At 46.3% G+C, this 26,262-nt stretch overlaps 1 protein-coding gene across 2 annotated transcripts in view; it reads right to left on the bottom strand.

Moving 5' to 3' along the window:
- The window catches only part of Dus3 (Dihydrouridine synthase 3), a 99,967-nt gene that overhangs the window by 41,813 nt on the left and 31,892 nt on the right, over window positions 1-26,262 (bottom strand). For both annotated transcript variants that reach the window (XM_055075916.2, XM_050187049.3), the window contains exons 6-9: window positions 18,360-18,512; window positions 13,202-13,318; window positions 897-1,079; window positions 490-586 (exon numbers count right to left, since the gene is read on the bottom strand). In XM_055075916.2, the coding sequence (XP_054931891.1) occupies window positions 490-586; window positions 897-1,079; window positions 13,202-13,318; window positions 18,360-18,512 (550 nt within the window). The remainder of the gene's footprint in view (window positions 1-489; window positions 587-896; window positions 1,080-13,201; window positions 13,319-18,359; window positions 18,513-26,262) is intronic.

Genomic DNA, 26,262 nt, shown 5'->3' with positions numbered 1-26,262 from the left:
CCAATTAAGTGACGTCAACTACGTCCTCGCAAAACTGACCGCCAATAATTTCCGGTCGCAGAAGACTCAAGTTGGTTCATGTGGCCTGCCTGAAGCACTACCATCATAGAGTTCCTGAATCAAGAACTACCAATTATGTGGATCCATAACTTGCTCGACGAGCTTCATCTGCACCGGAGAAAGATGTTACGCTGTGTGGCGGAGCCGAAGAAGAGATGGAAGATCTGCGCGCGGTGTAGAAAAGGCCCGACTGCCTGCGATCTCGTTTTTACATCCTCTCGATCATTTTGTAAGTAAATCCATCTCATCCATAACAATATGAACACAACACCAATAAAAGCACCCTTTGCTGCTTGAGTCCCAAGTCAGTGCTTTCTTGGAGGCATAAGGCAACCCATTAGGTACGTGTTACATGCTCTCCCTCTCTGTGCGAGTATGGAGAAGCACACACATGCCAGAGCTGTTCTGGCAGCAATGCCAAGCACTCACCAAACACTGGGATGGGAGTCGCTGCCTGGGCACAGCAGTCGAGGTAGGCCCAGTCGGCTGACTTGGTGTAGCGCTGCTCCCGAGAACGTGGGTGCACCTGTGTGTGGCAGAAGCAGTGTTCGGAGGCAGGCAAGAGTGCAAGTGCTTGGAAATGACATTGTAAACACAACCAAATATCAATATAATGAATGTGTGCTTATAATAAATCTGCTGAAATAGCTGTCAAGCCATTTATTAAGTACAATTGCTATACTGTACACAAAATCTACTTCTGAAGGAGTATAAAACATCTGCCAGGATCAAAAAAAAAATTTCTTTCTTTTTTTAGTCGAGTTTACTTGAAGCCTCCTTTTCATTTGTCAGGAAATGACAAATTTATTATTTAAACATATGATGCAGTTACTCACTGTGATGAGGGCAGGCTTGCGAGGAGCTGCAACAAGCTGGGCAATGACTTGGTGAGCAATAGGGCGGCCCTCATGCATGCCTGCGCGCATCTTCACTGTCAGGGGAATGTCCAGTGCGCCCACCATGCCATAAACAATCTCAGCAAGCTTTTTGGCACGGCCCATGAGGCCCGATCCGGCTCCCTGCAACAACACATTCAACCCCCCTTACTGAGGTGAACCAGTGTTGAAGTGCCCCAAACATTTGTACACATCCCGTGCGACTTTACTGTTTTTTTCAAGAACTAATCCACAGCAGCAAAATGTATAAACTTTCATGTTCCAGCTGATTTGAATTTAATTGCATTCTGGGGCATTATGTGCCAAAGCCATCATTTGATTGTGAGGCATGCCATAGGGGGCACTCCACATTAATTTCGACCAGCTAGAGTTCTTTAATGTGCACCTAATGCACGGTACACAGGCATTTTTACAATTCGCCCCCGTCAAAATGTGACAGCCGTGGCCAGGATTTGATTCCGTGACCTCGTGCTTAACGCCACAGCGACTAAGTAACCACAACAAGTATGCATTCCAGCTGATCGAGTGAAAGTCCTAAAAACTTCTTTCATAGTCACTAAATAGTACATGTTGACATAAGAGCATTGTCAGCATTATGTTTACAATAATTTATTTGCACAAGCTCTATAGTTACTCAGTGCCCTGTCTGCTTTTACAATGAAAGGAAGAGAAATGCCAAAGAAAAAAAATTGGTGGTGCATTCATCCTATGGAGACGATGGGCAATGGTAAGGCAATTAGCATTCTTTCTCACGACAGGTGTTTAATTAGTAATATGCGATGGATTCTTGTGATGGTGGAATTAACAAGACAAAGACAGTATGATATATTTAATTGCAGAATGTTATTTATTTTTATGTGGCTTGGTTGCTTTCTACATACATTTTTATATATTACAATAATGGCCATTTGAATATATACAGACAATATATCATGTTACTATATATATGATAAAAACTATCGTGTTTAATCTAATGGAAGCAAGCATACAGACAGACGCAGAACCTTTACGTTCCGCAGAACTATTACGTTCTGCGGAAAAGGTTGGCAGCAAAATGGTTAGATACAAACGTACAGACAGACAGTTAGACCCGGGAAAGACCGTGAAGTATTAAAAAAAAACAAAAGCAATGTAGTAGATGCAATACATGAGAAGAAACTGGTGCAGACAGCTGGTTGCTTGTCACTGACACCTTCGCATAATTTTGATGCGGTTAGCATTCTTGCCCACTTCCACTCTTTCGAGTCTATCTAGGTAGCTATCTATCCGTCTGTCTGACTGTCTGTACATCACATCATCGAGTGACTCAAGTTGTTTACCAGCTTGGGCCACTGGATATGTGCTCGTGGTCATGATACCGTTGTCGTCATTCCTTCATCGTCAATCCTGCTTCATGATCTGACTCTTGTTATGCTGTGTTGTCACGCCTTCTATGCCGACCAAGTGGCCTAAGTTGTCTAGTAGCTTTGGCCACTAAATATGAGCTTGTGGTTTAATACTGGCATGGTCACTGAATCGTTGCCATTCCAGCTTTGTCATCCAACTCTCATCATGCCACAATCGTCACACCATCATCATCAAACAGGTTTCATGGCACAGGTGTCGTAATGCTAGTGCTATCATACACGTGTTGTCATCTCATTGCCCTCATACCGTGGTCGTGCTATCATCATCATGTCGCTGTCGTCACACTGCCATTTTACATCCAATTGTCATTATGTCGTCGTACCGCCTTCGTCATTCTACCTTAAGTATGCTTTCATCATTCAATCACGATTATGCCACTGTTGTCATGCCACCTTTGACATTGCATTGTCACAGACAGTCGTTATCAAGCATCCATTCTCATACCATCATCGTCATGCCATTGTGGTTGTTCCATCATCCCTTTTGCTTCGTCATCCGACTCTCGTCATGTCATCATCGTTTTCCCATCGCTGTCATACAGACTTCGCGATATAGTCGTCATCACACCATCATCCCATGTATTCATTGCCTTACCTTTGTCGTGATGACATTGTGGTTGTTCTATCATCATCCGACTCTCGCAATGCTGTTGTAGTCACGCCATCGTTGTCACACAGTCGTCATGCTGTTGTCGTCACACTGTCATCTCACCATCATGATCACTCCAATAACATCATCCCATTTGCCGTTATGGCGTCATACCGCCTTTGTCATTCAATCAATGTCATTTTATCATAACTATGCTGTCGCCGTTCATTTGTGATCATGAGCTGTTGTCATGCCATTGTTGTCATCCTGTTGTCATACCGTTAGCATCACACCATCGTAGTCTATACTTGTCGCCATCCCATCATTGCCATGCCATCGTCATCACACTGTCATTGTTATGCCATAGTCATAACTTAAGAATCATCACCTCCTTGTCATCATGCTGCCGTCGTCATTCCAGCGTCATTATAGCGTCGGTGTCATACAGTCGTCGTCATGCCGCCATGCTCATGGGCAACCTTGGGAAGCAAGTGCAATAGCAAATTTAAAGAATACCGGAGTACAGTAATTCCTTGTTATAACGATGTCAGCGGGGCAGCAAAAAAATTCATTATTAGTGGTAATTCAATATAAGCGACCACTCGAGAAAAGCAAACGCAGTCGAGCTTTAATTGAGCTACAACTGCGAGGAAGTCAAAGTACAATGCATTCAGTGAAGGAAAACTTTAATCAGGTGCAAGAAAGGCAGCGAGCTTTGGCTGTTTCAAGTTCTTACTGGTTGCGAGCAACCCCAGCTCTAATTTGACCAGGCATTGCCCAAGGCCGTGGTCGCTGTCCATGCATTCAACCTTATTTCGTAGCAGGCGTAGATACTACCGCATCTGCACCATAGTTGGCACGTCATGTGGTTCATCATCCACCAGCTCTTCATCCTCATCGGGGCCACCAACAGTGTCAATTAGTATCTCCCCGTCTGTCACTGGGGTGACCACGGGAGCAGCAGCGCCAGCACCAGCCAACGCGAATGTCTTGAAGTTTCCTTCTACCTCTTGGCCAGCAATTTTATGAACAGCCTCGTACAGATCGTTGCGAGTCCGCTTATCATCAGGCTGGCCATTGTCAGGGTCGCTGACGACGACATGGGAAAAGCCGGCATGCACAAAGAAGTTGGCAACATTCGAAGGTGTGAGTTCTTTCCATGAAAAGTTCAGCAAATGGACTGCACCAAGCAAATAAATGTTGTACCTTTTGCCGACGTTATAAGCTGTGAGCATACGCTGTGAGCATGCACTGTAAAAGAGCCTTGCGGTACAGCTTCCGGGTGGTCTCAATGAAGCCCTGATCCATCGGCTACAGTACCACGGTTGTGTTTGCCGGCAAAAATTCACAGCGATCACCCTGAGGTTGTCGATCTTCCCGTTGCTCGGACAATTGTCAATTATGAAAAACAATTGCCGATTCTTTGTGTCGAATCATCTATCCAGAATGCGCACGTTGTCTTCAAAAGTAGCAGCAGTCATCCATGCTCGCTTGTACTTTTATAGACGCATTCCTTGGGAGTATTGGCATTTTGGAAGCACCACGCAGGGTGTCTACCAAGTTGACATTTCCAAATTCCCCGAGTTTTCCAGGTTTTCCCTAAGTGCCTTAGCGAAATTCCCTGAGTGATGGAGAACTGTTTTATGTCAAGACGGGCTGGAACCATATCGCCCAATGCTGTCACTCTTCAGTAAGCATATGAAAAATTTTTTATAAAAGAACCGACTTAATCCAATTTGAATACTAAGGAGTAGTGTTTATGTTATTCAAAAAAAGAATAGAAGGGAGGGGTTAGCAAAATGCACAGCAAATAAGATGTCTTCAAAAGAAATTGTAAATTGAGTCAGACATTCTCAAAACAAATAAAAAAGAGATGCATACAGAAGCAAATATTTTCGAATATGAGCTATATATACCAACTGATAGCAAGCTCAGTGGTATGAGACCCGAATTTCGTTACAATTGAGAGTCTCTCTCAACAGCTCGTAAGTCAACCTCAACTGTCCTGACATACTCTCAGCCCGTGCACGACGCATCAGTGTTGTGTTTCGCTGCTTTAAAGAGTTTGGTTTGTATGAGGGACACCTGCATCTCGGCGTCAGCCAAGAGTGTTTTTTTGAGCTCAGGCTCCTTCAAAGAAGCGCTCGCATACTTCATTCTCCGTTCATTCCTCAATGCGTCGGTCCTTTCTGTTCTCATGCTCCTTTTGTCGCGCGTTCGCACTACGGACCATTTGAAGCACACTCTTGGTCAGTTTACAGTCAACGTCCAATTCCAAACTTCCGAAAAATCAGGCAGTCCGAAAAAATAAATGCATGTCTTTTACTGCTCTTAAGGGCTCAAATCGACACAGGCACGTCTGAAAAAGCTCTGAATGCCTGCCAGTACACTTATTAGGCATATCGGTGCTCCTACTGCGACAGGAGAGGGCGGGTGCACGCGTGTAAAATTAAGGAATACATACTGTGTCCCCTGACAATTGCCCCTTCCTACGCTTGTTAAGCTTCACCGCAATACTTTTGCTAATGCTTCACCGCGTCACACAGCTGTACTGAGGCAAAACTAACTTTCAGGAACCAGCATTATGGAATGCGTTGTGCTTTCCGAGCTTCGAAGCCAATATTATTGCTGACAGCGGAGAAATGAAGAAACACGGCCCCGAACGGCAAGAAGCGTAATAGTCAACGTTGAAGCAGCTAGGCGTAGCGTTGCCGCAGGGGTGGCTACGGCTGCCAGCGGATTTGCTTGCGATAGCGCCGGTTCGAGGCGGCGAGGTAATCAAAATGGCAGCGGTGGTGGCTTTGATTAATGCCGTTTCGGACCTGCGGTCATGCAGGACGTGCGGAAAGTCGAACGGCAAAGAGTTCCTGCGTCCGAAATTTCAGACGTTCTGATACATTGACTCTATTGGGTACGCGGTGGTGCCGCGAAGCCGTCCAAATTATCGGGAATCCGGAAAGTCGGTCGTTGACTCTACACTAGCAACTCCTCCAGCCGACGACAGGACGTCAAAGACGATTCGTTACGATTCCTGTCTGTTACTCGAGCCAGTATTACCGCGACTTCCGACCCTTTCAATAAAATTACAGCTAATTTTCTCTGACAGAGGCACAAATTCCCCGAGTTTTCCCCGAGTTTTTCCAGACTACTAAAAATCCCCGAGAATTCCCAGTTTTCTCAGTTGGTAGACACCCTGACCACGGCTTCTCCACCTTCCCCAGTATCAACAAGGGAAGCTTGTCTTCGCTGTTGCATTGGAACCACACAGCACCGCTACACACTCCTTGCTCTGTTTTTCTCCGGATGAGGATCTGCCAGCAGTAGTGAACGTGTAATTCAGTAGCGTCTTGTAAAAAAAATTCAGCCTCATCTAGGTTGTATATGTGTTTGTCATCATACTTTTCAAGTAGAGCTTGGAGTCTATGTTGGCACCATACGTCTACAGTGTCACGGCTGCGCTTTCGCCAACGATCCGACTTCGAGGTCACGCCCTGTCGTTTCTTGAACCGCTCAAGCCAAGCACTGCTGCACTTGAAATCTTTATGGCCTATCTGGAGGGCGAGAGCTTTGGCTTTTGCAGTAAGTGCAGGTCCATGTATGGGGAGATTTGCACTCCTGGCAATCTTCAGCCACTGCAGAAGTGCACCCTCCACTTTGGGGTATTTCAAATAGCAATTCCTCTTCCTAGAAACGTCCGATTTTCTCCGTCTCGTTCTGCTTCACATTTTTTCTTCTCATCGATATTACCCCATGTGATAAAAAGGAACACCCAAAAACCATGGTAAAGAAAAGAACAGAATTGTAAATCTTGACCAAATCGACCATTTTAATTGCTGAGTTGCACCTCAAATATGTGGGCAGTCAACCGGAGTGATGAGTGGCAAACCAGAGCAGCGGGCGGCATTCTCCCGACTGCACGCCATAGGTAGAATCCTGCCTTGGCAGTTATAGTGGTGGAACAGCCATTTGACCTTTCGGCACAGGTGTTGGTGCAGGCAAGGAGCTGATTTGGCGCACAGATAGGCCCTTTCAGTGCTGTCTCGAACGTGCACCTATAGGTTACATGGTCTCGATATTAATTCGAATAACTAATAAATGTAGCAGAGATGGCCTTATTTATTTATTTATTTCACATACTGTCAATCCCTCATGGGATTATAACAGGAAGGGCAAGTACAAATGGTAGTATTTGTGAACAAAGAATATAAATACATTATATAATCCCGAGTGTGTTATTGCAAAGGTTTTTGTTTTTCTAAAAAAAAAAAAATTAAGTACTTTATCACAAATGCATATATGGGTACAATATACTATAACCAAGGAGAATCTGAGAAAAGAAGAAACCAAATAAGAAAAAATGACTCACTTGAAAACACATGTGATATAAAACACCTAATGAACATGATAGACAGGATGCAGTCATGCACATAATGCATCATACAAAAAGAACACATAGATTAAAGTGTTAGGCTACGAAGATTGGTAACAAACCGGAGTAAGTAAATCAGAGCTGTAAGACAAGATGTTTTTCCACTGAATTAGCAAATGTATCTAATGAGGAGCTGTTACTAATGGGTTCACTCAGTTTATTCCAGTCTCTTATCGCTGAAGGAAAGAATGAATTCTTGAAGCAACCGGTATGAAAAGAATACTCATTGCGTGTTTGTGTGTTTATATTGCGCTAGCCGTGTTTCATTTTTGTAGATGTATCTAGAGGTATCAATATTAAGCTCGTTGTGTAGGAGCTGGTACATAAGTTTAGAACGGGCAAGTGCTGCTCAGTTTTGTACTGTGAAGGTTCTGGCTTTGTTGAGTAGTTCGGTGGGCAAGTCTGTTAGTTTAAGTTTATTGTATATATACCGTAGAGCTTTCCTCTGTACACCTTCTAGTTCTTTAATTAGTTGTTTAGTGTATGGGAACCAGATAACATTTGCATACTCAAAGACTGACCTGACGAAAGTTTTGTAAGCCAGAAGTTTTGTATTGGGTGGTGCTAGTCGGAGGCGTCTTCCAAGAAAGAAAAAGCATTTCATTGCAGTTGCTGTAACGAAAATAGTTATGTAGTGAATTAGTGCTTTCTTTGTTAGTTTCGGGCGACACTAAAGGCTCACTTGATGCCTAAGGTTTAGGGTAGTTCCAGAATTTGGTCGGCGAATTTCCCAAGAATCCTTGAAGTGTGTTTGAGTAAAAGTGTAACTTCGGTGTCTTTATCTTAAATTTCATGTCTTGGATAGCTAGAGTAAGATTACTTTGAGATGAAGGATTAGGTACTATTTTCATTGATTTTCTCAGATGCTTGACATTATGTTTGGTATGAATGATGTTACGTGAGATCCAGGGGTCGTGCTTCCTCATTTTTTTAACTTCAGAAAGTACATACTTGGAAACACAATCAAACATTATATTTTTGAAACTACGCCACAATGTTTCGATGTTTGTGGTAGGACGTACTGAAAGTGCTTCAAAGCTGGTAAATTCGCTGGATAAGTAGTCAATAATACTGGTATTGTCTGCTCTACTGAAGAGATGCATGGTTGTGCATGCATGTAGCATTTGGGATAAAATAAATATTACCAGACAAGTATCATTAATTTTGTTGGAATGGCTTTCCCTGCGCATGTCACGGTATAAAGCTGCGCTTCTATTATTTTGACTTGCAAGAGGCCATTGCGCGGTCGTAGTGCTGCAAGAAAGCAAAAATAATTGAAAAGAAAATAGGGACACGAGGTTGTGCAGGGAAGACCTCCTATATGAATACAGTCGACATCCGTTAATTTTGTCCTGAGATGACTAACGAAACTGGTCGAACTACCCAACAGGTTGAATTAATCAAAAGGCAGAAAAATGCCGAAGAATGCTGTTGATTCAATCGGCAGTATTGCCTTTAAAGTTGGCTTCGCCGCATTAAAGTCGTGCTATGCGGTGAAGCATACTAAGCAGTAAAAGATGCCATTGTTACGGGACATAGAATGTGTTCCTTAATTTACACGCGCACATGCGCTGTCTGCGGTAACAGTACGAGCACCGACATGCCTAATGAGTTTACTGGAAGGCCTTCAGAGTTTAACATAGACCTCTGCTCTTTCGTTGCCCGTAAGCGACCCGTTGACTTCCTGAGCTCTTTCATTTTACCGCCTTCTCTTTTGCTAGCGTTCCCAAAACACAGACGGTTTTCCTCCGCTTCGCCGTGCACGGCGCGTGAGTGCACGTATAATTAAGGAACGAGCACTAGGCCGTGTTAACTGTCTCATATACGAGACATGCTGGTGGGCGAAGCGAGGGCTCAAATTGCTACAGCAGCATCAGAAAGAGCTCTTAATGGCTGCCAGTATGCTTATTAGGCATCTTGGTATTCATATTGTGACGGGGATCCGTGCGAGTGCGCCTGCGTAGTTAAGAAACGTGTACTATGCACCGTGATAGCGGCACCTTTCCATGCTTAAAATACATCACCGCAATAAATTGCGCATACTTCACCGCATGACACAGGCTGTATTGTGGTGAAGCTGACCAGTCAAGCTCGAATTATCCGGGGAAGGCCAATTTTGACACCGAAATAACGTAAGCTTGGGCTCTCGGAAATGTATAAGCTCGGGCCAGGACCTTCAGGCGGAATCGAGTGAACACAAAAATCGAATTAACTGGAGTTAAATAACCCGGCGTCTTCAGTATTATGCTTTTTTTGTGGTCCCATGGAAAACATATTAGAGGGGTTCTACAGTATGTGTTTTACCGAAAGAAGTAGTATGCCTCCAACCGTTGCGATCACATCGAGCAGGCCCTGTGATAATCATTGTCAAGCATAGTTGGAGGAACCTGAAAACTGAGAGCTTCGCTGGCCTAGTGTTGCTGCAAGAAGTGTGCCTGTAGATATTGAACATGTGGTGTGCGGTTTCATTTCAGAACGTTAAGAGGTTGAATGTGACCAGAAATTAAAACAGTGGGACTCTTCAATTTTCCACTTCTAACAGCCTGCAGGCTGCCCAAACTTGCCAGGCCAATTTTAGTCTGGCAGCTAGGAGCCTTCTGGCTAGCAGGCAACAAAAAGAGGGAATGAACACTTACTGTCATCATTGTGGGGACTTGATGGATTGCAAAGCGGGCACTTGGTCCTTAACTTTCTCAGCCAACTGGTAACTTCTCAAGTTAGCTTCTAAAGCCGTTCGTCAAAAGTAAAAAAATGATTGTATCCTTGAATCGAGAATGCACTTCAGCTAACGTAACTACATATTCCTGAGTGCATACAGATGTACCTACTATGCCTAGTGCAACGGCTGCTGCCCTCCCAGTAGTGTGTTTATGTTTATCTACGCCAGCTGTCCTGATCTTTGATTTTTCAGCCTTTGGGCAGCTTTGCGTTGTCTTGGAATCCAAATCCATGTGACCACGACATTGTTTCCTATTAGAGGAACAGTCAGAGGGTCAACATGAATGGCATAGAGGACAGCCAGCTTGGGGGAGGGCCCATGGGATGAGCTTTCAAACACAGGCTGTGGAATTGACGAGAATGGCTCGAAGTGTTCGTCGTCAGTCACTAGTCGTGTTATCTTGCACAGTAGTTTGAGCGCAGTTCAAGGCCTCAGTGAGTATAACATAAGCCTGCCTCATGAAGGGCTTGCACCCTGTAAAAACTTCCCCTCAAATGTGTAGGCCTTACACATGTAAATATGATAATGTTGATAAGCACTTTTGCACTTAAAAATGAATCAGTTGAGGAGGAACCAAAAGCTATTAAACAGCTCAACAGCTGGATTCTCGCCACTTCACTTATGTTATTTTCTTTTTTTCTTGCCCGCTACAATGTTTCTGACACGAAATGGTTACCATTTTAGTAAAATTATCTCAAACATGTGCCTGTTTTACAAAGCAGCGCCTGGCACTGGCAAGATGTGAAGGGTCTTGCAGGTAGACAGCACACACGTCTGAGTCAGGCTGCCCGATTGGTTTGCACGTTTCTTCTTTGCACCGGCGGCGTCAAGTAAACCGATTGTACAGTAGAACCCACTTATAACAATATTCAGGTGACACAAAAATTCCATTGTTGTAACTGATAATTGTTATAACCGGGTTGCATGAAAAAATCAAAATAGGGGATGGCAGAGCTGTTGTGAGAAAACTATAATGCCGGGAGACCCCACCACTTTCCTCCATCCGGCAGCTGATTGTGTTCACTCGTTTAACTGCTTCCTGGGTTCTCTGATCGCCTGTAACAAGCCGCAGCTTTCGACGCTAAAGAATGGCACTGCTATAACAACTGCAAAGAGGTGTCACGGGTGGCAAGCAATATGCGAGTATCGCTGAGGCATCACGTTGGTGGCCTCAAAAGGGGCCTTTCAAAAATTGCGAAAACGCTGCCGCAGCAGCCTGTCACCTTGAGAAATCCAGAAGAAACGCTGAGGTGGGATCGCCACAAGCATCTCGACATGTACTTCTCACTGGCTTGCACGAGAAAACCCAACGTCCCTCAGCCGTGCGTGCTTTATGCAAAGCTTGCCGACATCCTTCTCCAAGGCATCCAGGTGCTCCACGTAGTGCAGCGGAAGGTTCCTTGTGAAAACGAAGCCCTGGAGTGACTGAATCATCTGCCGGGCTTCTGTGAGGGTAATGTTGAGGCAGCCCGCTCTACTGCATCATCGCTGCCATCTTCGCCATCGCTATCTGATGCAAGCACAATCGCGACGATCACCTATAATCGCTGCCGTCGCTATCTGATGCAAGCACGGTCGCGACGATTGCCTCATCGGTTAGAAGTACTTAGTTTACAAATCTACAGCTGTGCGCTTTCTTTTCCCCGGCAACGTTGTGCATTGCTGATGATCAGCGGGCGTATCAGCCATCTTCCATTTCGGCGGCGAGAAACTGCGGGGCCAGGAACGATTTCAACGCAAACGAAGACCAATGTGAGCGATTAAGCTGTTTGCAGAACTGCACTGAAAGAGGAGCCAGCGAGCAACATGCGAGCAGCCTGCAAGCAGCACAATTGGCATGGTCCATTCGTGTTTCGGAGGATGGGGCGGCGTAGAGCTGTGGGCGCAGCCCATTCGTGTTTGGAGGGGGGGAAGGGTGATGAGAGAGAGGCACGCAGAGATGGCTAGAAAATGAGCACGCAGCGGCTGTTGGAGCAGCAGCCCATCGTGCAGCGGCTCGAATTTCTCATTTTCATTTTTTTCTTTTCAAGGATTTCACAGTTCAATACTGTTCAGCTCAGACACCCAGCAGCCAAACATCATCGCTATCACCAATAATGCAGCATCGGGGCATTGTAGTAAGTGGGTTATTTCACCATGGAAAACATACAAAAGTTGACAGTGTAGTAGCTTCTTATTGTTACAACCGATATATTGTTAAAACCGGTATTGTTATAAGTGGGTTCAACTGTATTTAATTACAGGTGATTCAAGTGTGCAGATAAGTTTTCTTCAACCACCTCGGGCTGGATCACAAGTACCGTCGGCTGCGGCACCTACCGAGCTAGGCCTACCGAACCTATTGCAGCTGGACAATGTGGACGTGCCCTTGTGATGTGTTTTGTCACTTGCAGAGGCATACTTTTATTAACAGTGTTTGTTTGCATAAAGTGAAGCAGCATTGTGCAAAGTTGTTCATATTGTATGTCTCGACGAGGACATGAAGTCTTCTGAGTGTAGAAGCTGGGGCACCGGATCTGGGTGAAACTTACATGCTGCTCGCTTGTTCGAATGCACGTCCTGTGTACCCTGAATCGTCGTGTGCCGTATGTCGGATTGAATGACAAATCGCACCATGCGCCTTCTGCTCTACGTCCACGGAAACCTGCAGTGATTATGTGACAATGTGTCTCCTTCAGCGTTATGCGCAGATGTGCCAGCAGCGTCGATCGAAGGTGGCGAAACACCTGATGAGTTGTCAGGTGTGCCGTGTCTGCAAACTGTGTTGCCTTGCTGTTTCTGCTGTACAGATATGGTGTCAAAACTAGCTTTAATTTTGGACCTTAGTTTATTAATTTTGCGCTGCAGTGGGTTGGAATTCCAGTTGAAATTGAAAATTGCGACGTGCCTCATTCATCACTGTCGTAAATCATCAATATTAACGCTTGTGTACCTCCGGCAGACTGTGGTTGGATTTAACCTTGCTTAAGTGAGTAACTGCTGTTAAGTTTAACTGTGGTTAAGGGCACCAGTGAAACACGTGTGTCAGATTGTCTCGTGCAGCTCAGACATTCTTGTTACAGAGCATGCTCAGTGGAAAACAACACAAAGTGGCACACTCACCTTTTTGTAGACAAAATCAATGGGGCAACCCATGTTGATGTCAACAAAGTCAACACTGCACTTGTCCCTGAGCAGCTGGGCACAGCGTGTCATCACATCTGGGTGTGCACCGCACAGCTGCAACAACAACCATAGCCAAATGAACTATGTGTTCGTCTTGTATGGCCTTTGCCACAGGCTAGATATACACTTGTTAGCCTGTCCGTTGCAACCATTGTTTGGCAACTCGGTATCCATCTGTCTGCCATTGTACTTCAAAAATGAAATGGCACATATCTCATGCCAATTTAGGTGTCAAGGAAAATTTATATTTTCCACAACTGAAGTGTTGCCGTTTATTATGTTTCCTTTTCAGGCATTTAGAGGAATAGCACACACACTGCACCTGCTCTTGGCACATAATCCTGTTCGTGGCATGTTGTAGTCATTTTGGAAGCTGCGCCTCAGAAACCAAAATTTACGTACTTTACACACACTGTATAAATCTTGTGCCCTCAACCTTCTCACATTTTTCTCCTCTCCACATGCACCACCATTTCCTGCAAGGCTTCAGGGTAAAACAGCTCAGGCCACTTATAGCATATATGCTTATAGTGCAGGACCGGCTATATTGCAGTCTTTTATGACTGTTGCTTACCCTCCCATAGAACTCCATCTACAGTAGAACCATTACAAATGATTCTCCAGTGCCAACGTTCCCGATATGGAACAAAAAAAGTCACCCGATACAGTTACACTTCATTTCTACAAGTTCATACATTACTGGAAAACAATTTTTCGGCACCAATGTTCAATACAATGCTGAACTGCAATCTTTTAAGTTTTTCGGCTGCTAAATCCCATCTCACTAAGAAGAGGCGCAAGGTGGGTGTGATCTAGAACAGTAACCGCCTGCCACAGGAACTTTCCCGCAATACTCACCCAGTTGTCTCACATAAAAATGCTAGCATGCACTCAGCTTCCCATTCCAGTACAGTCAAACCCACTTATAACAATATTCAAATGCCACGAAAATTCTATTGTTACAACCGATAATTGTTAAAACTGGATTGCATGAAAAAATTCCTGGGTGCTCCGTTCACGTGTAACAAGCCGCGGCTCTCGACGTTAAAGAATGAAAATGCTATAACTGCAAAGAGGGGTCATGGGTGGCAAGCGATATGCGAGCACTGCCGAGGTAGTACTTTGGTGGGCCCAAAAGTGGCCTTTTAAAAAATGCGAGGAGGTTGCTGTGGCAGCCTGTCAGCTTGAGAAATCCAGAAGAAGCGTTGAGGCGAGATCACCACAAGCGTCTCGCCATGTACGTCACACTGCATTGCATGAAAAAACCCTATGTCCGTCAGCCTTGCCGACATCCTCCTCCAAGGTATCCAGGTGCTCCACGTATTGCTGCGGAAGGTTCCTCGCGAAAACGAAGCCCTGGAGGGACTGAATCATCTGCCAGGCCTCCTGTGAGGACAACATTGAGGCAGCCTGCCCTACCGCGTCATCGCTGCCATCGTTGTCATTGCTGCCATTGTCGTCGTTGCTATCCGATGCTAGCACGTTCGCGATGATCGCCTTATCGGTAAGAAGCACTCAGTTTCCAAATCTGATGCCGTGTGCTTTCTTTTCACCAGCAACGTCATGCACTGCTGATTATCAGCAGGCGGTTTAGCCATCTTCTGTTTCGGTGGTGAGTCAAAAGAGGCTGAGAAGCCACGTGGCCAGGAATGATTTCGATGCAAAAGATGAACACAGGTGATTACGATGTTTGCAGAACAGCGCTGAATGAGGAGCCAGCAAGCAAGATGCGAGCAGCGCAGTTGGCGCAGTCCATACGTGTTTCGGAGGGTGGCACGGCATAGAGATGCATAGATGCCAGAGATGCAGCCCATTCGTGTTCGGAGAGGTGGAAGGGTGATGGAAGAGAGGTGCGCGAAGGCTGGAAAATGAGCGCGTGGAGGCCGTTCGAGCAGCGGACCATCGTGCAGCGGCTCGAATTTCTCATTTTCTTTTCAAGCTTTTTGCATTTCACTATCTTTCGGCTCGGACACCGAGTAGCCACACTTCATTGTTATAACCGATAATGCGGCATTGGGGCATTGTAGTAAGCGGGTTATTTCACCATGCAAAAAATACAAAAGTTGATGGTGCAGCAGCTTCTCATTGTTATAACCGATATATTGTTAAAACCGGTATTGTTATAAGTGGGTTCGACTGTACCAGCAAATCTCCTCCCATGTCATTGCACTCTGCATTCAACGCTATCGCTGCCAACCCCAATGCGATAAGCACCTTCACCTATCTGTTTCACAGCGAGTGGGATGTACTGGTGCCGTTGGAAGCCTACTGCACGCTTTTAATAGGTGATAACTCAAATACACTGCTATTGCCAGCTACAAGCAATGCAAAATGGGCACCATGTTTCACTCTGGCAGAATCATAGGCATCGCCTACCAGCCTGATTTCATTTTGGTTTCCACCGCTGCCTTTAAACACTATGCAATACGAAAACGACAATGCGCTTCTCGGGTCACTCAGGCCCCACCAGCTTGACGCGCGACGGCGTTCAAAGATGTTGCTGACCCAGGCTGAATGTGAGGAATGCAAACGTAAGTGTGCTGACGCAACAAACTCGTGACTCTGGTCACTTGGGCCTCACCAGCTCGGCTCTCGCTGATGAATCGTGGCGCAAATATTCGTGCAATGCTTCGCATTACATAGATGTCAACTGCAGATGACTTGGTCAAATTTTTTAGTGGCTTCAGATAGCACGTTTTCCTGGGTGGTATGGTTCTTCGCGTGTTCTTCTTCAAAGCGTACAAACAAGGTTCTACAGTGAAACCTCGTTAAACCGTAGTTGGCCGGTGCTCGGAAAAAGTATGTACTAAACGGTAGTACTGCTTAACCGAAATAACATGAGATGGCCCACTTACCTGGCAAAAATGGAACTCGGAGAGAGTGTGATAAAAGGCAAAAACTTGCAGTATTTGTTCACTTTGTGTGACAAAAGTTTTACCTTTCGGCCTAGCAGCAATGACAGTGGCCTCAAACTCAAACCAGCGAGCCAGCTTTTCAGCCAGCCCCTTCTTCTCGGCAAACACTCGTATGGAAGATTCCTCGTTTGCGTTGCATATTCTCTGTGTTCAGGTGCGGTAGCACTACAGAAGTTGTGGGGCACCCTTTTCATTGCGGGGTGCTGTTCTTGTCGTGACGATTGCACTCATGAAGCTGATGTAACGTGCAGTTTCTGCCAGTGTCAGGCCTGAATCGCCTGTGCTGTCACTTTTCGTGTCGTTCTCATCACTGTCGTTAGGCGATACTTTTGACAGCAACAGAGGCAACGATGGCAAAAAGTCGAACACCGTAGCCGACATCTTTTCGCGGTCGCAGCAGTGCTGCCAAGCAACTTCTTCACATTCCATATGCTCCACATTGTAGTCAAGGGTAGATCTCTGTCACGTGCCAGCGCCGATTTCTTCATGCCATGTTCAGTAGCATGAATAATGTCCAATATTTCTCCTGTGCTGAGCACCCGGTGTTTTATCCAAGCTTTGGCATGACGCGAGTCTTAGCTTGAACGATGCCCAACCACAGCCACAACGTTCTCTGGCATGGCACCGAAATTATGTTGATGTGGCTTCACGCACAAACGCATAGAGCACTTGGAGGCCGTTGTTCCGATCTCTGAGGCTTGTCGACGAAAAGTGGAAACACAACGTGCTAACCGATATGTACGCAATAAGCTGGTGCAGTTTATGCGGACACAAAACGTATTATGTTCAATGGCTGCTGAGTTGGAGAGTTGACTTTACTACTTTTAAAACGGGTACAGTTTAACCAGGTTTTATTGTACGCACACATAAAAAACTTGGTAGGCATACGCAGTTGTTGCTGCAGCTTATCACCCGTAAACCCAAACATTTCCTTAAGCATGCTGCCCTCTGTTTAGCTTTTGAGCGTGACCTTCACTTAATTGGTTATGGGTATGCACATATTAAGGGCGAGCAACCTACGACGGCATGTCGTCCGATACCCTTACCGGCTAGGCCTAACAGTGCTGTCTGTTAGGCTGCCGAAGACCAAGTTGTCGCCTGGAGCCAAGTCACCGAAACCCTTTCTAGTGGCTGTACAGCACTTAGAAAACGAAAGAACCACTGCAACGACAATGAAGGCACCTGTGGCACGTCCAACACTCGAATAGTGGCAACTCGAATCGCAGTTGCATTGTGCATTCAGCATTGTGTGCGCGGAGCAGTGTGAGAAATCGAATGAGGCACTGTATGGCATGCGAAATTTCGGTTGCCATTCTAGATTAGTTCTGTGAAGTTCATGGCGGTGCCATGGGCAATTCCGAATAATCAACAGTTCTGAAAAATTAGTCGGTGACTTACTTTCCTCTAAACAGTTCTTTTTTAGTTCTTTCTTTTGTTTGTTACTTTTTCTGCTTAATAGGAAGACTGCAGTTCCTCGGACGTTAACCTTTCAATGTTCCTACACTTTAACGTAGGCAAACATCCCGGTCGCATCCTTCAATTCTCAGATACGTGTGGCTGCTTGGTCAACACGTATTGCATGTGTGCAGCCTATGAAAATTGTTGTTGGAGTTATCGTGCAGCATCACTCATAGTGTGGATATTCACTACTGTGGCAACTTAGGTTGTAAGCAGCCTATGCTGTATCTCGAAGGCTTGCAAGTCGTACCTTCAATGTAGCACCTGTGTTATTACTCACTTCTGCATTAAATGGCAGGGTAATGCCCGGATTCTCCTATTTAGACCAGAATCTGAAGCGCCACTAGGCAGCAGCCATCTTTTGCAAGGGCTGCAAGAACTGGTGGTCCAGCGAAAAGGAGGCTCGCTCAGCAGGTTCTTGCCGCATGCACGGCCTGTGCCGTGCTGACAGATGGTGATGGGGGTTGAGATTAAGTGCACCTGCTCTAAACAAAGGTTTGAGGAGAAAGAATGTTAACGCTTACAAAAGAAAGAAAAGAATGCTCCTCTTGTCTAATTACTTCTTTTGCCTTTGTTTAATTTTACATGATTTATATTAACTGCACAATCTTACAAACCAATAGTCTTGCCACCATTTCAATGTTACTACTCTTGGCTATGAGGCTATCCCAGGTGCAGTCAAGCCTTTTTCATTCTTACGGACTCCGTTGTGATGGCCTCACCTGGACTCCAAAGAGGTCTTCTGAGGAGTGTCGCTTCAACAGGGCCCACTCTGACGGCTGACCCTGGAGCAGGTTGGCAGCCATTGCCATCTCACCACATGTGATGTCGGCACCAAACTCCTTGCACACCCGACGGAAAGGAAGGTTGCCCACCTATACAGGTGCACAAAAAAAAAAAGGAAAGAAAATGCTGTATTAACAACCTCAAAAAGAAAACAAATTAGAGATAATGCTGGTCTCACTTCACAATGATTGGCCTTGGTGACACCAAAAAGCAGTCTTTATCCGTTGCAACTGATTTATCTTGGTGCGTCTCTGCAACTCTTAGTCACCAGGCCATCTGATTGGCTCTTACTTTGCTCCAACTGTCTGCACTTGGGTGACATTTCCCCTTCCTTTTATTTCCCTCTACAAACTCTTTCACTTATCGCATCCTACGCTTAATGTCCATTTGACGGTCTTCCCACAAAGGAGAACCAGGAGGCATTAAAAAATAATCTGCAGCATGATATCATCTCCATTATTAACCTTGACAGATTTGTACAAAATCTGAATACTCTTTTTAACATCAAGTGATAATTGCGCTCAAATTCTCATGTTTATCCCTTTTCATTATTCCTTGCTTTGCATACTTGCCTGTTCATTTATAGTACGTCTATTTGCTTTATTAGTGTTTCTGTCAATGACATTTTCTTTTATGTAACCCCTCTTATATAATGCTTGGAAAGGGCCTTTACAGCGTATATAAATAAATATATGTACAGTCAATGTCCAATTTGTTTGACTTCCCAGGGGCCGCGAAGACGTCTGAAAAAATGAATGCATTGCCTTTTACTGCCCCCAAGAGCTCAAACTGCCACAAGCACGTCCAAAATAGCTCTGACGGCCTGCCAGCACAATTGTTACGCATATTGGTGCTTATACTTTGACAGGAGATGGTGGGTGTACGTGTGTATAATTAAAGGGACACTAAACGCAAATATTCAGTCAAGCTGAAGTGATAGATTAGAGCTTGAGCATATATAAGGCGTAAATATTGTCGCAGCACTGCGCGACTGAGGTAGAGAAAGAGGAAGCAGAGTGTGCGCGTGTGATCTCGTGGTACTCTGCGCCGGCTGGGCCTGGCCTGTAGCTTCCATCTCGGACCTCGTTTCACCTTGTAAATAAACATCATTCGTAACATCTTTGGTGGACGTGCTGAGTAAATCTTGGACAATCCTGGACGACCCAGCTCTACCAACTGTCCGACGAAGTAGGCGCTTGGCCGGTTTACGACCACAAGCAGCGGACATGGCCGATTCCGGAGAAGGCAATGACGACCCCACCTGTGGTGGACCAGACAGCAATCACGGAGGTCAGGCTGGCTACTGGACACCGCTGCGGGAGCCACCCGCCTTTTCGGGGAAGGCAAACGAAGACGTCGACGACTGGCTTAAACACTACAACAGAGTGAGTCGCCACAACCACTGGAGCACTACGAAGCAGCTCGATAACGTGGTTTTTTTTCTCGCTGGAACCGCGCTCCTCTGGTTTGAAAACCACGAGAGCGTTCTGACAAGCTGGGACAATTTTGTAGAAGAATTCACCAAGTGCTTCGGGGACCCGATCTCTAAGAAAAAGAAGGCTGAGCAGACGCTTTCCCGATGAGCTCAATTACCTGGCGAAACGTGTACAACGTACATAGAGGCTGTTCTGAAATTATGCGGAATCGTCAGCGCTACCATGACAGACGAAGACAAAGTAGGACACCTGCTTAAAGGAATCGCAGAAGATGTTTATAATTTTCTTATAACGAAGGAAGATCTTAGTACTCCGTCTGATCTGAGGAAACACTGCCGGGCGTTTGAAGCGCTGAGAATGAGAAGGATTGGGCCAAAGTTTGGACGCTTGGACAATGTTACTACTGTTGCAAGCGTGTCCGTCCCAACCCACGACGACATCTCCTCAGTGATTCGGCAAGTGGTTAAAGAAGAGCTTGAACGCCTTAAAGTTGTTGACGACGCTCATGTGTGCCATCAGTGTGCATTTGATCATCGCTCTCGTGTGCCACCGGCCACCTGGGCACCTCAGAGTTACCGAGAACCTCGCAGGACCTATGCTGATCGTACGGAGAGCAGCAACTTGCCACCGCAACCGACAAGTCTGGGACGCCGACAAGATGCACCACAACGACTTGTTCCGCGGGCTCTTCCCTCCTACAACCAGCCTGAGAGTACATTTCCACCTATGACGCCCATGTCAGCGGTGTCACCCGCGACAAGCCGCGACTCCCGCATTTGCTACAGCTGCGGTGTGCCTGGACACATTGCTAGGTATTGCCACCGCCGCCAGCAGCGTGCTCCACGGTTTAATTCCTACACACCCCGTGTGCCTGCTGACGAGCCCTGGCCATATCCCAGTTCCTTCCAGCGGCTGCAGCAGGGACGCACGAACCGCAGTGGCTCCCCCGTTTCCGATCGCAGCCTCACACCACCACCGACACGACAACGACGCTCTCCATCACCTCGTCGTCGCTCGTTATCACCGCCGCCACTGGGAAACTAGCTGGTGTGACCGACGGGGGTGAGGCTGCAATATGTTCATCTTCATCAAGACCCCCTTGTGTAAAATTGTTTAAAAACAAAGTGTGCGTTTTAGTTGACACTGTGAGTGCTTTTGCTTTAGTTGACACCGGGGCGGCAGTTTCTGTTATGAGCCTGTCCTTCAAAAATCGTCTTGGACAAAAAGTTGTTTTCTTGGGATCGGAACGCTACCTTTCGTGGAGTTGGCGGGGAAATGTCACGCCCACTTGGGGTTTGTTCTGTTTCAGTTATGATAGGGGACCAGACATTTCGAAGTGAATTTACTGTGCTTGAACGTACAACGCATGACATTATTTTAGGAATTGATTTCTTGCGTGAGTGGGGGGCAACTTTGGATTGTGGAAGTGGCGCGATTTCTCTTTGCCGCGACGCGCAAACTTCAATGACAGACAGCACCAGTGATGCCGCCGACGTTCTCTCCGTGTCACAAGATGTGTGTTTGCCCCCTCAGTCTGCAATGTTTGTACCTGTGAATACCTCTCGCCCTCGTACAGGTTCTTGTTGTGGTTTAGCCGAGCCCGATTATAACAATGCGCTCAAGAAAAATGCGATAGTCCCTCGCTCCCTCGTTGTCACCATTGATGGTTGTACTCGTTTGTGGACAGTGAACGTTTCAACCCAACCCATAACATTGCTGCTAGGACTTAAACTGGCAAGTTTTGATGAACAAGCCATTGTCAGCGTCGGAACGGTCGAAATGTCAACCGAAAAAAGAAAATCCAACCCTGATTCCAACCATGATAATTCTGCTGACATTAAGTGCATGATTAACAAGTCGCTGTCTTCTAGTGAGCAGTGTCTGCTGGAAGCTGTGCTCGCTCGCTACGCCACAGTGTTTGATTTTGCTCAAGGCCAACGAGCGTCCCATACACCACCGGCGTCTCGTATGCAACACCGCATCCATACAGGGCAAGTAACGCCAATTCGTCAGAAGCCCTACCGCGTTTCACCTTCCGAGAGAAAAGTCATCGCCGAGCAGGTCGAAGAAATGTTACAGAAAGGAGTGATCCAGGAATTATGTAGCCCTTGGGCTGCTCCTGTGATCTTAGCAAAGAAAAAAGACAACTCATGGAGATTCTGTGTGGACTATCGCCGCCTAAACGCCGTCACAAAGAAAGACGTGTACCCCCTACCACGAATAGATGACGCCGTCGACTGCCTCCACTCCACGTCGTATTTCTCTTCTGTTGATTTACGGTCAGGATATTGGCAAATTCCTATGCACCCCTCAGACAAGGAGAAGACTGCCTTCGTGACACCTGACGGTCTCTTTGAGTTCAACGTTATGCCCTTTGGCTTATGCAACGCTCCAGCGACATTCGAGCGATTTATGGATACCGTGCTCTGCGGACTCAAATGGGAAATTTGCATGTGCTATTTAGACGACGTCATTATCTACGGCCGGACATTTCACGAGCACAATCAGCGCCTGTCGATCGTTCTTGACTGTATCCAGCAAGCTGGCCTTATTTTAAACTCGAAGAAATGTCATTTCGGTGAGCGTCAAGCCCTCGTACTAGGCTTTCTGGTCGACAGAGACGGTATACGACCAGACCCTGAAAAGATAGCAGCGGTTCGCGACTTCCAACAGCCACAAACGGTGAAAGATCTGCGAAGCTTTTTGGGCCTTTGCTCATATTTCCGGCGCTTTATCAAGAATTTCGCACAGCTTGCCTTTCCCCTCACTTCTCTCCTTCACAAAGACACCCCATACTTGTAGACTGCTGACTGCGAGTCGGCGTTTCAACAGCTGAAATTTTTGTTGACTTCTGGACCGGTACTGCGGCATTTTGATCCGGAGGCGTCAACTGAGCTGCACACTGACACCAGCGGTGCGAGTGTTGGCGCTGTGCTTGTTCAGCTCTGCGATGGCCGTGAGCATGTCATTGCCTACGCTAGTCGGACACTTACAAAAGTGGAGAAAAACTACACCGTTACTGAACTCGAGTGCCTAGCAGTCGTATTCGCCATTCAGAAGTTCCGTCCGTATCTACATGGCCGCGCATTCACGATAGTGACTGACCATCATTCACTTTGTTGGCTGGTTGGGCTGCGTGACCCGTCTGATCGGTTGGCCCGCTGGGCTTTGCGCCTTCAAGAGTACAGCTTTTCCGTTAAATACAAGAGCGGACGGTGTCACACGAATGCTGACTGCCTATCCCGTCTCCCTTCGCCGCATACTAAAGCTGAGGATGATGACTTCGATGGCTACCTAGTTTCCATCTCATCCGACTTTCCAGACCTGCGTACCTTCGAGAGCGAGCAACGTTGCGACCCTACCTTGAAATCCCTACGGGCAGCTGCACGTGAGCCAGCAGGAACAACACAGTTTACTTTTCGTAATGGTTTGCTGTACAAAAAAAATTACTCGGCTGATGGTCCCCCATTGCTTCTAGTTGTGCCCGAAAACCTGCGCCCTGCTGTCCTTCGTTCCATGCATGACGATATCACGTCCAGGCACCTTGGCTTTGCACGCACACTACACCGACTTAGACAGAGATTTTTCTGGCCCAAGCTCTGGAAAACAACGAAACAGTATGTCGCCAGCTGTACTGTTTGCCAGCGCCACAAGCAAATGACGACGGCCCCAGCAAGCTATTTACAACCAGTTAGGCCACCAACGTTACCGTTTGAAAAAGTAGGCATCGACTTGATTGGCCCGCTCCCAAAGACGTCAGCTGGCTACCGCTGGATTATAGTATGCGTAGATTATCTTACTCGCTACACGGAAATGGCGGCACTTCCATCTGCCACTGCAGCAGATGTCTCTTCATTTTTTGTTGCATCACGTCATACTCCGTCACGGCGCTCCCCGGGTTGTCATCAGTGACCGTGGACGGCAATTCACCGCCGACGTCGTTGAAGAACTTTTACGGCTTTGTGGTTCTGCATATCGTCATTCCACTCCTTACCACCCGCAAACCAATGGCCTCACGGAGCGGACGAATCGAACCCTTACCAACATGTTATCAATGTATGTCGCTGCTGACCACAAGAATTGGGACGCCGTCTTACCTTTTGTAACATACGCGTACAATAGTGCTAAGCACGAAGTTACTGGATATGCGCCGTTCTTTTTGCTTTACGCACGCGCTCCCCAGAGCTTTCTGGACACTATTCTACCTTTATCGTGCCAAGAAGATCCTTCCATCGCCCAAACTCTGTGTTGTGCTGAGGAAGCACGTCGACTGGCGCATCTTAGGACGTTGTCCTCACAAGGCCACAGCAAGATTCGCTATGATGCGCGGCATATCCCCGTCAGCTTTACTCCCGGTGATTACGTTTGGTTGTGGACACCTGTTCGCAAAAGGGATTGTACCGCAAGTTTCTCGCCACTTACACGGGACCATTCGTTAAACTCAGTCGCTTGAGTGATGTGAACTATGTCGTCGCTAAAGTGACGGCAAGCAATCGGCGTTCACGTGCGACGCAAGTCGTTCACGTGGCCAGACTCAAGCAGTGCCATCGCCGGTCCCTTTGACTCGCTCAGCGAGCTTCGTCTGCCCCCGGGGAAAATGTCGCAGCACTGCGCGACTGAGGCAGAGAAAGAGGAAGTAGAGTGTGCGCGCGTGATCTCGTGGTACTCTGTGCCGGCTGGGCCTGGCCTGTAGCTTCCATCTCGGACCTCGTTTCACCTTGTAAATAAACATCATTCGTAACAATATTATCCCACACAGAGCCTTAGTAAGTGAGAAATTTAGTTAAATGCAGGACATGATTAGAGACTCCGCCGGTACATTCAAGTACTTGCCTGATGGTGAAGGCACTCCTCACTTAAAATCTGCCACTAGTACTCAACCACTCCTTATAAAACTATCATTGCCTTGCATTATAAGAGGAAAGAATACGCTACTTGTCCATTCTATTTCATTTCTGGAAAAAAAAAACTCATTGACATTACCCTTGACAACGACGCAGGCGGTTGAAAGGTTTCAGCTTTGCTCGATTCTGCACCACTTACGCTTTCGCGTTTCACTAGTTTCGTTATCGCCTAGTGTTGTGCCGTTTTTGCTGGCTCGCAAAACTCGCACAAAGTGCCAGTAGCAGAGAATTCCACGGCCATGTGATGTCGCGGGACACCCAAGCAGTCCACGCCACTTGACCAAAAGCAGCTGCAGTGGCGAATCCAACTTGACTCGATTTCTCCATAGCCGTGGGTTTGTGTTTTGAGCTAAAAAGTGTACCACCGTCTGAAGGGTGCCGTTTTACTCACCGACGACATCAAAGGGTGGTGATGGGGTATGCAAAGTCACCACTCCCCAGTTGGGTGGTGGGCGATTTGAAATGTGATAAAGGTATTCGGACCCTTCAGATGCAATTTTCTTGTATGCGAGGTTTCTGGAATGGTACTTAAGCAGTCCACATCGACGCAGTATTTCCCTTTTGGTGTCCATTTAAGAAATACTGCGTCCTGTGAAAATTGCCCCTTCATACTCTTGATATGCTTCATCGCAATACTTCGCGTATGCTTTGCTGCATAACACTGCTATATTGAGGCGAAGCTGACTTGACTCGAGAATCTGCTTTGCGCAACGCCCCCCCCCTTATGCGGAAAGCTTTCATTTTTCTAGGGGGGAGGGCTGGAGCCCGACCAGCTTTTCGAACCCCATAAATAAATATATATAAGGGAATTTGTTACAGCCATCCCAATCACGACTTTTTTTTTACATATACTGTTGATACTGTTTATGTATTCCCTGACGAGGGCCGAACCCCGGTCGAAACGTGGAAAATAAAGGATCGTTTTTTCCATGATGAAGATGATGACTGAAGTTTATTGGCGCAAGGGCATTTAAGGCCAAAGAGCACCAGGACATGTGTTTTGATTTAGCAATGTTGTGACTTTAGACTATGACCTAAAATAAAGGCTGCATAGAGGCCTACACGTAAGATAGATCTTACGTGTAGATCTTAAGATATTAGTGCATCAGTTCTAAAATAATTACTAAAATAAATATAAAGCTTTAAACGCATTGGCTACAGGCACATATGTTAAATTATTGTGGATTGTCCGAGTCCCTTGCTGTACAATTCTTGCTTACGAAGAAGTGCGAGAGCTCGGACATACTTTTGTGCATCAGATTGTACCTCACCTGTGAGGCACAATTTGATGGTTAGGATGGAATGAGATGATGTCTAGAAAGTTAACTTGTGCAAGATAATTAAGCACTCTTTTAAAGTTAAAAAGTGCATCCTCTGATAAGAACATCGAGGGATAGGGGGGCATATGGTGTGAGTAGAGTTCCCTAAAATGAGCTACTCGCTCTCGGTGAAGTTCAGGACATTGAATGAGGATATGTAGGACGGTTAGGTTCTCACCG

This window comes from Dermacentor andersoni, chromosome 2, assembly GCF_023375885.2.
Source record: "Dermacentor andersoni chromosome 2, qqDerAnde1_hic_scaffold, whole genome shotgun sequence".
Taxonomy (NCBI): domain Eukaryota; kingdom Metazoa; phylum Arthropoda; class Arachnida; order Ixodida; family Ixodidae; genus Dermacentor; species Dermacentor andersoni.
The sequence above is the reverse complement of the archived record's forward strand: the minus strand, read 5'-3'. Positions and strand labels throughout refer to the sequence as shown.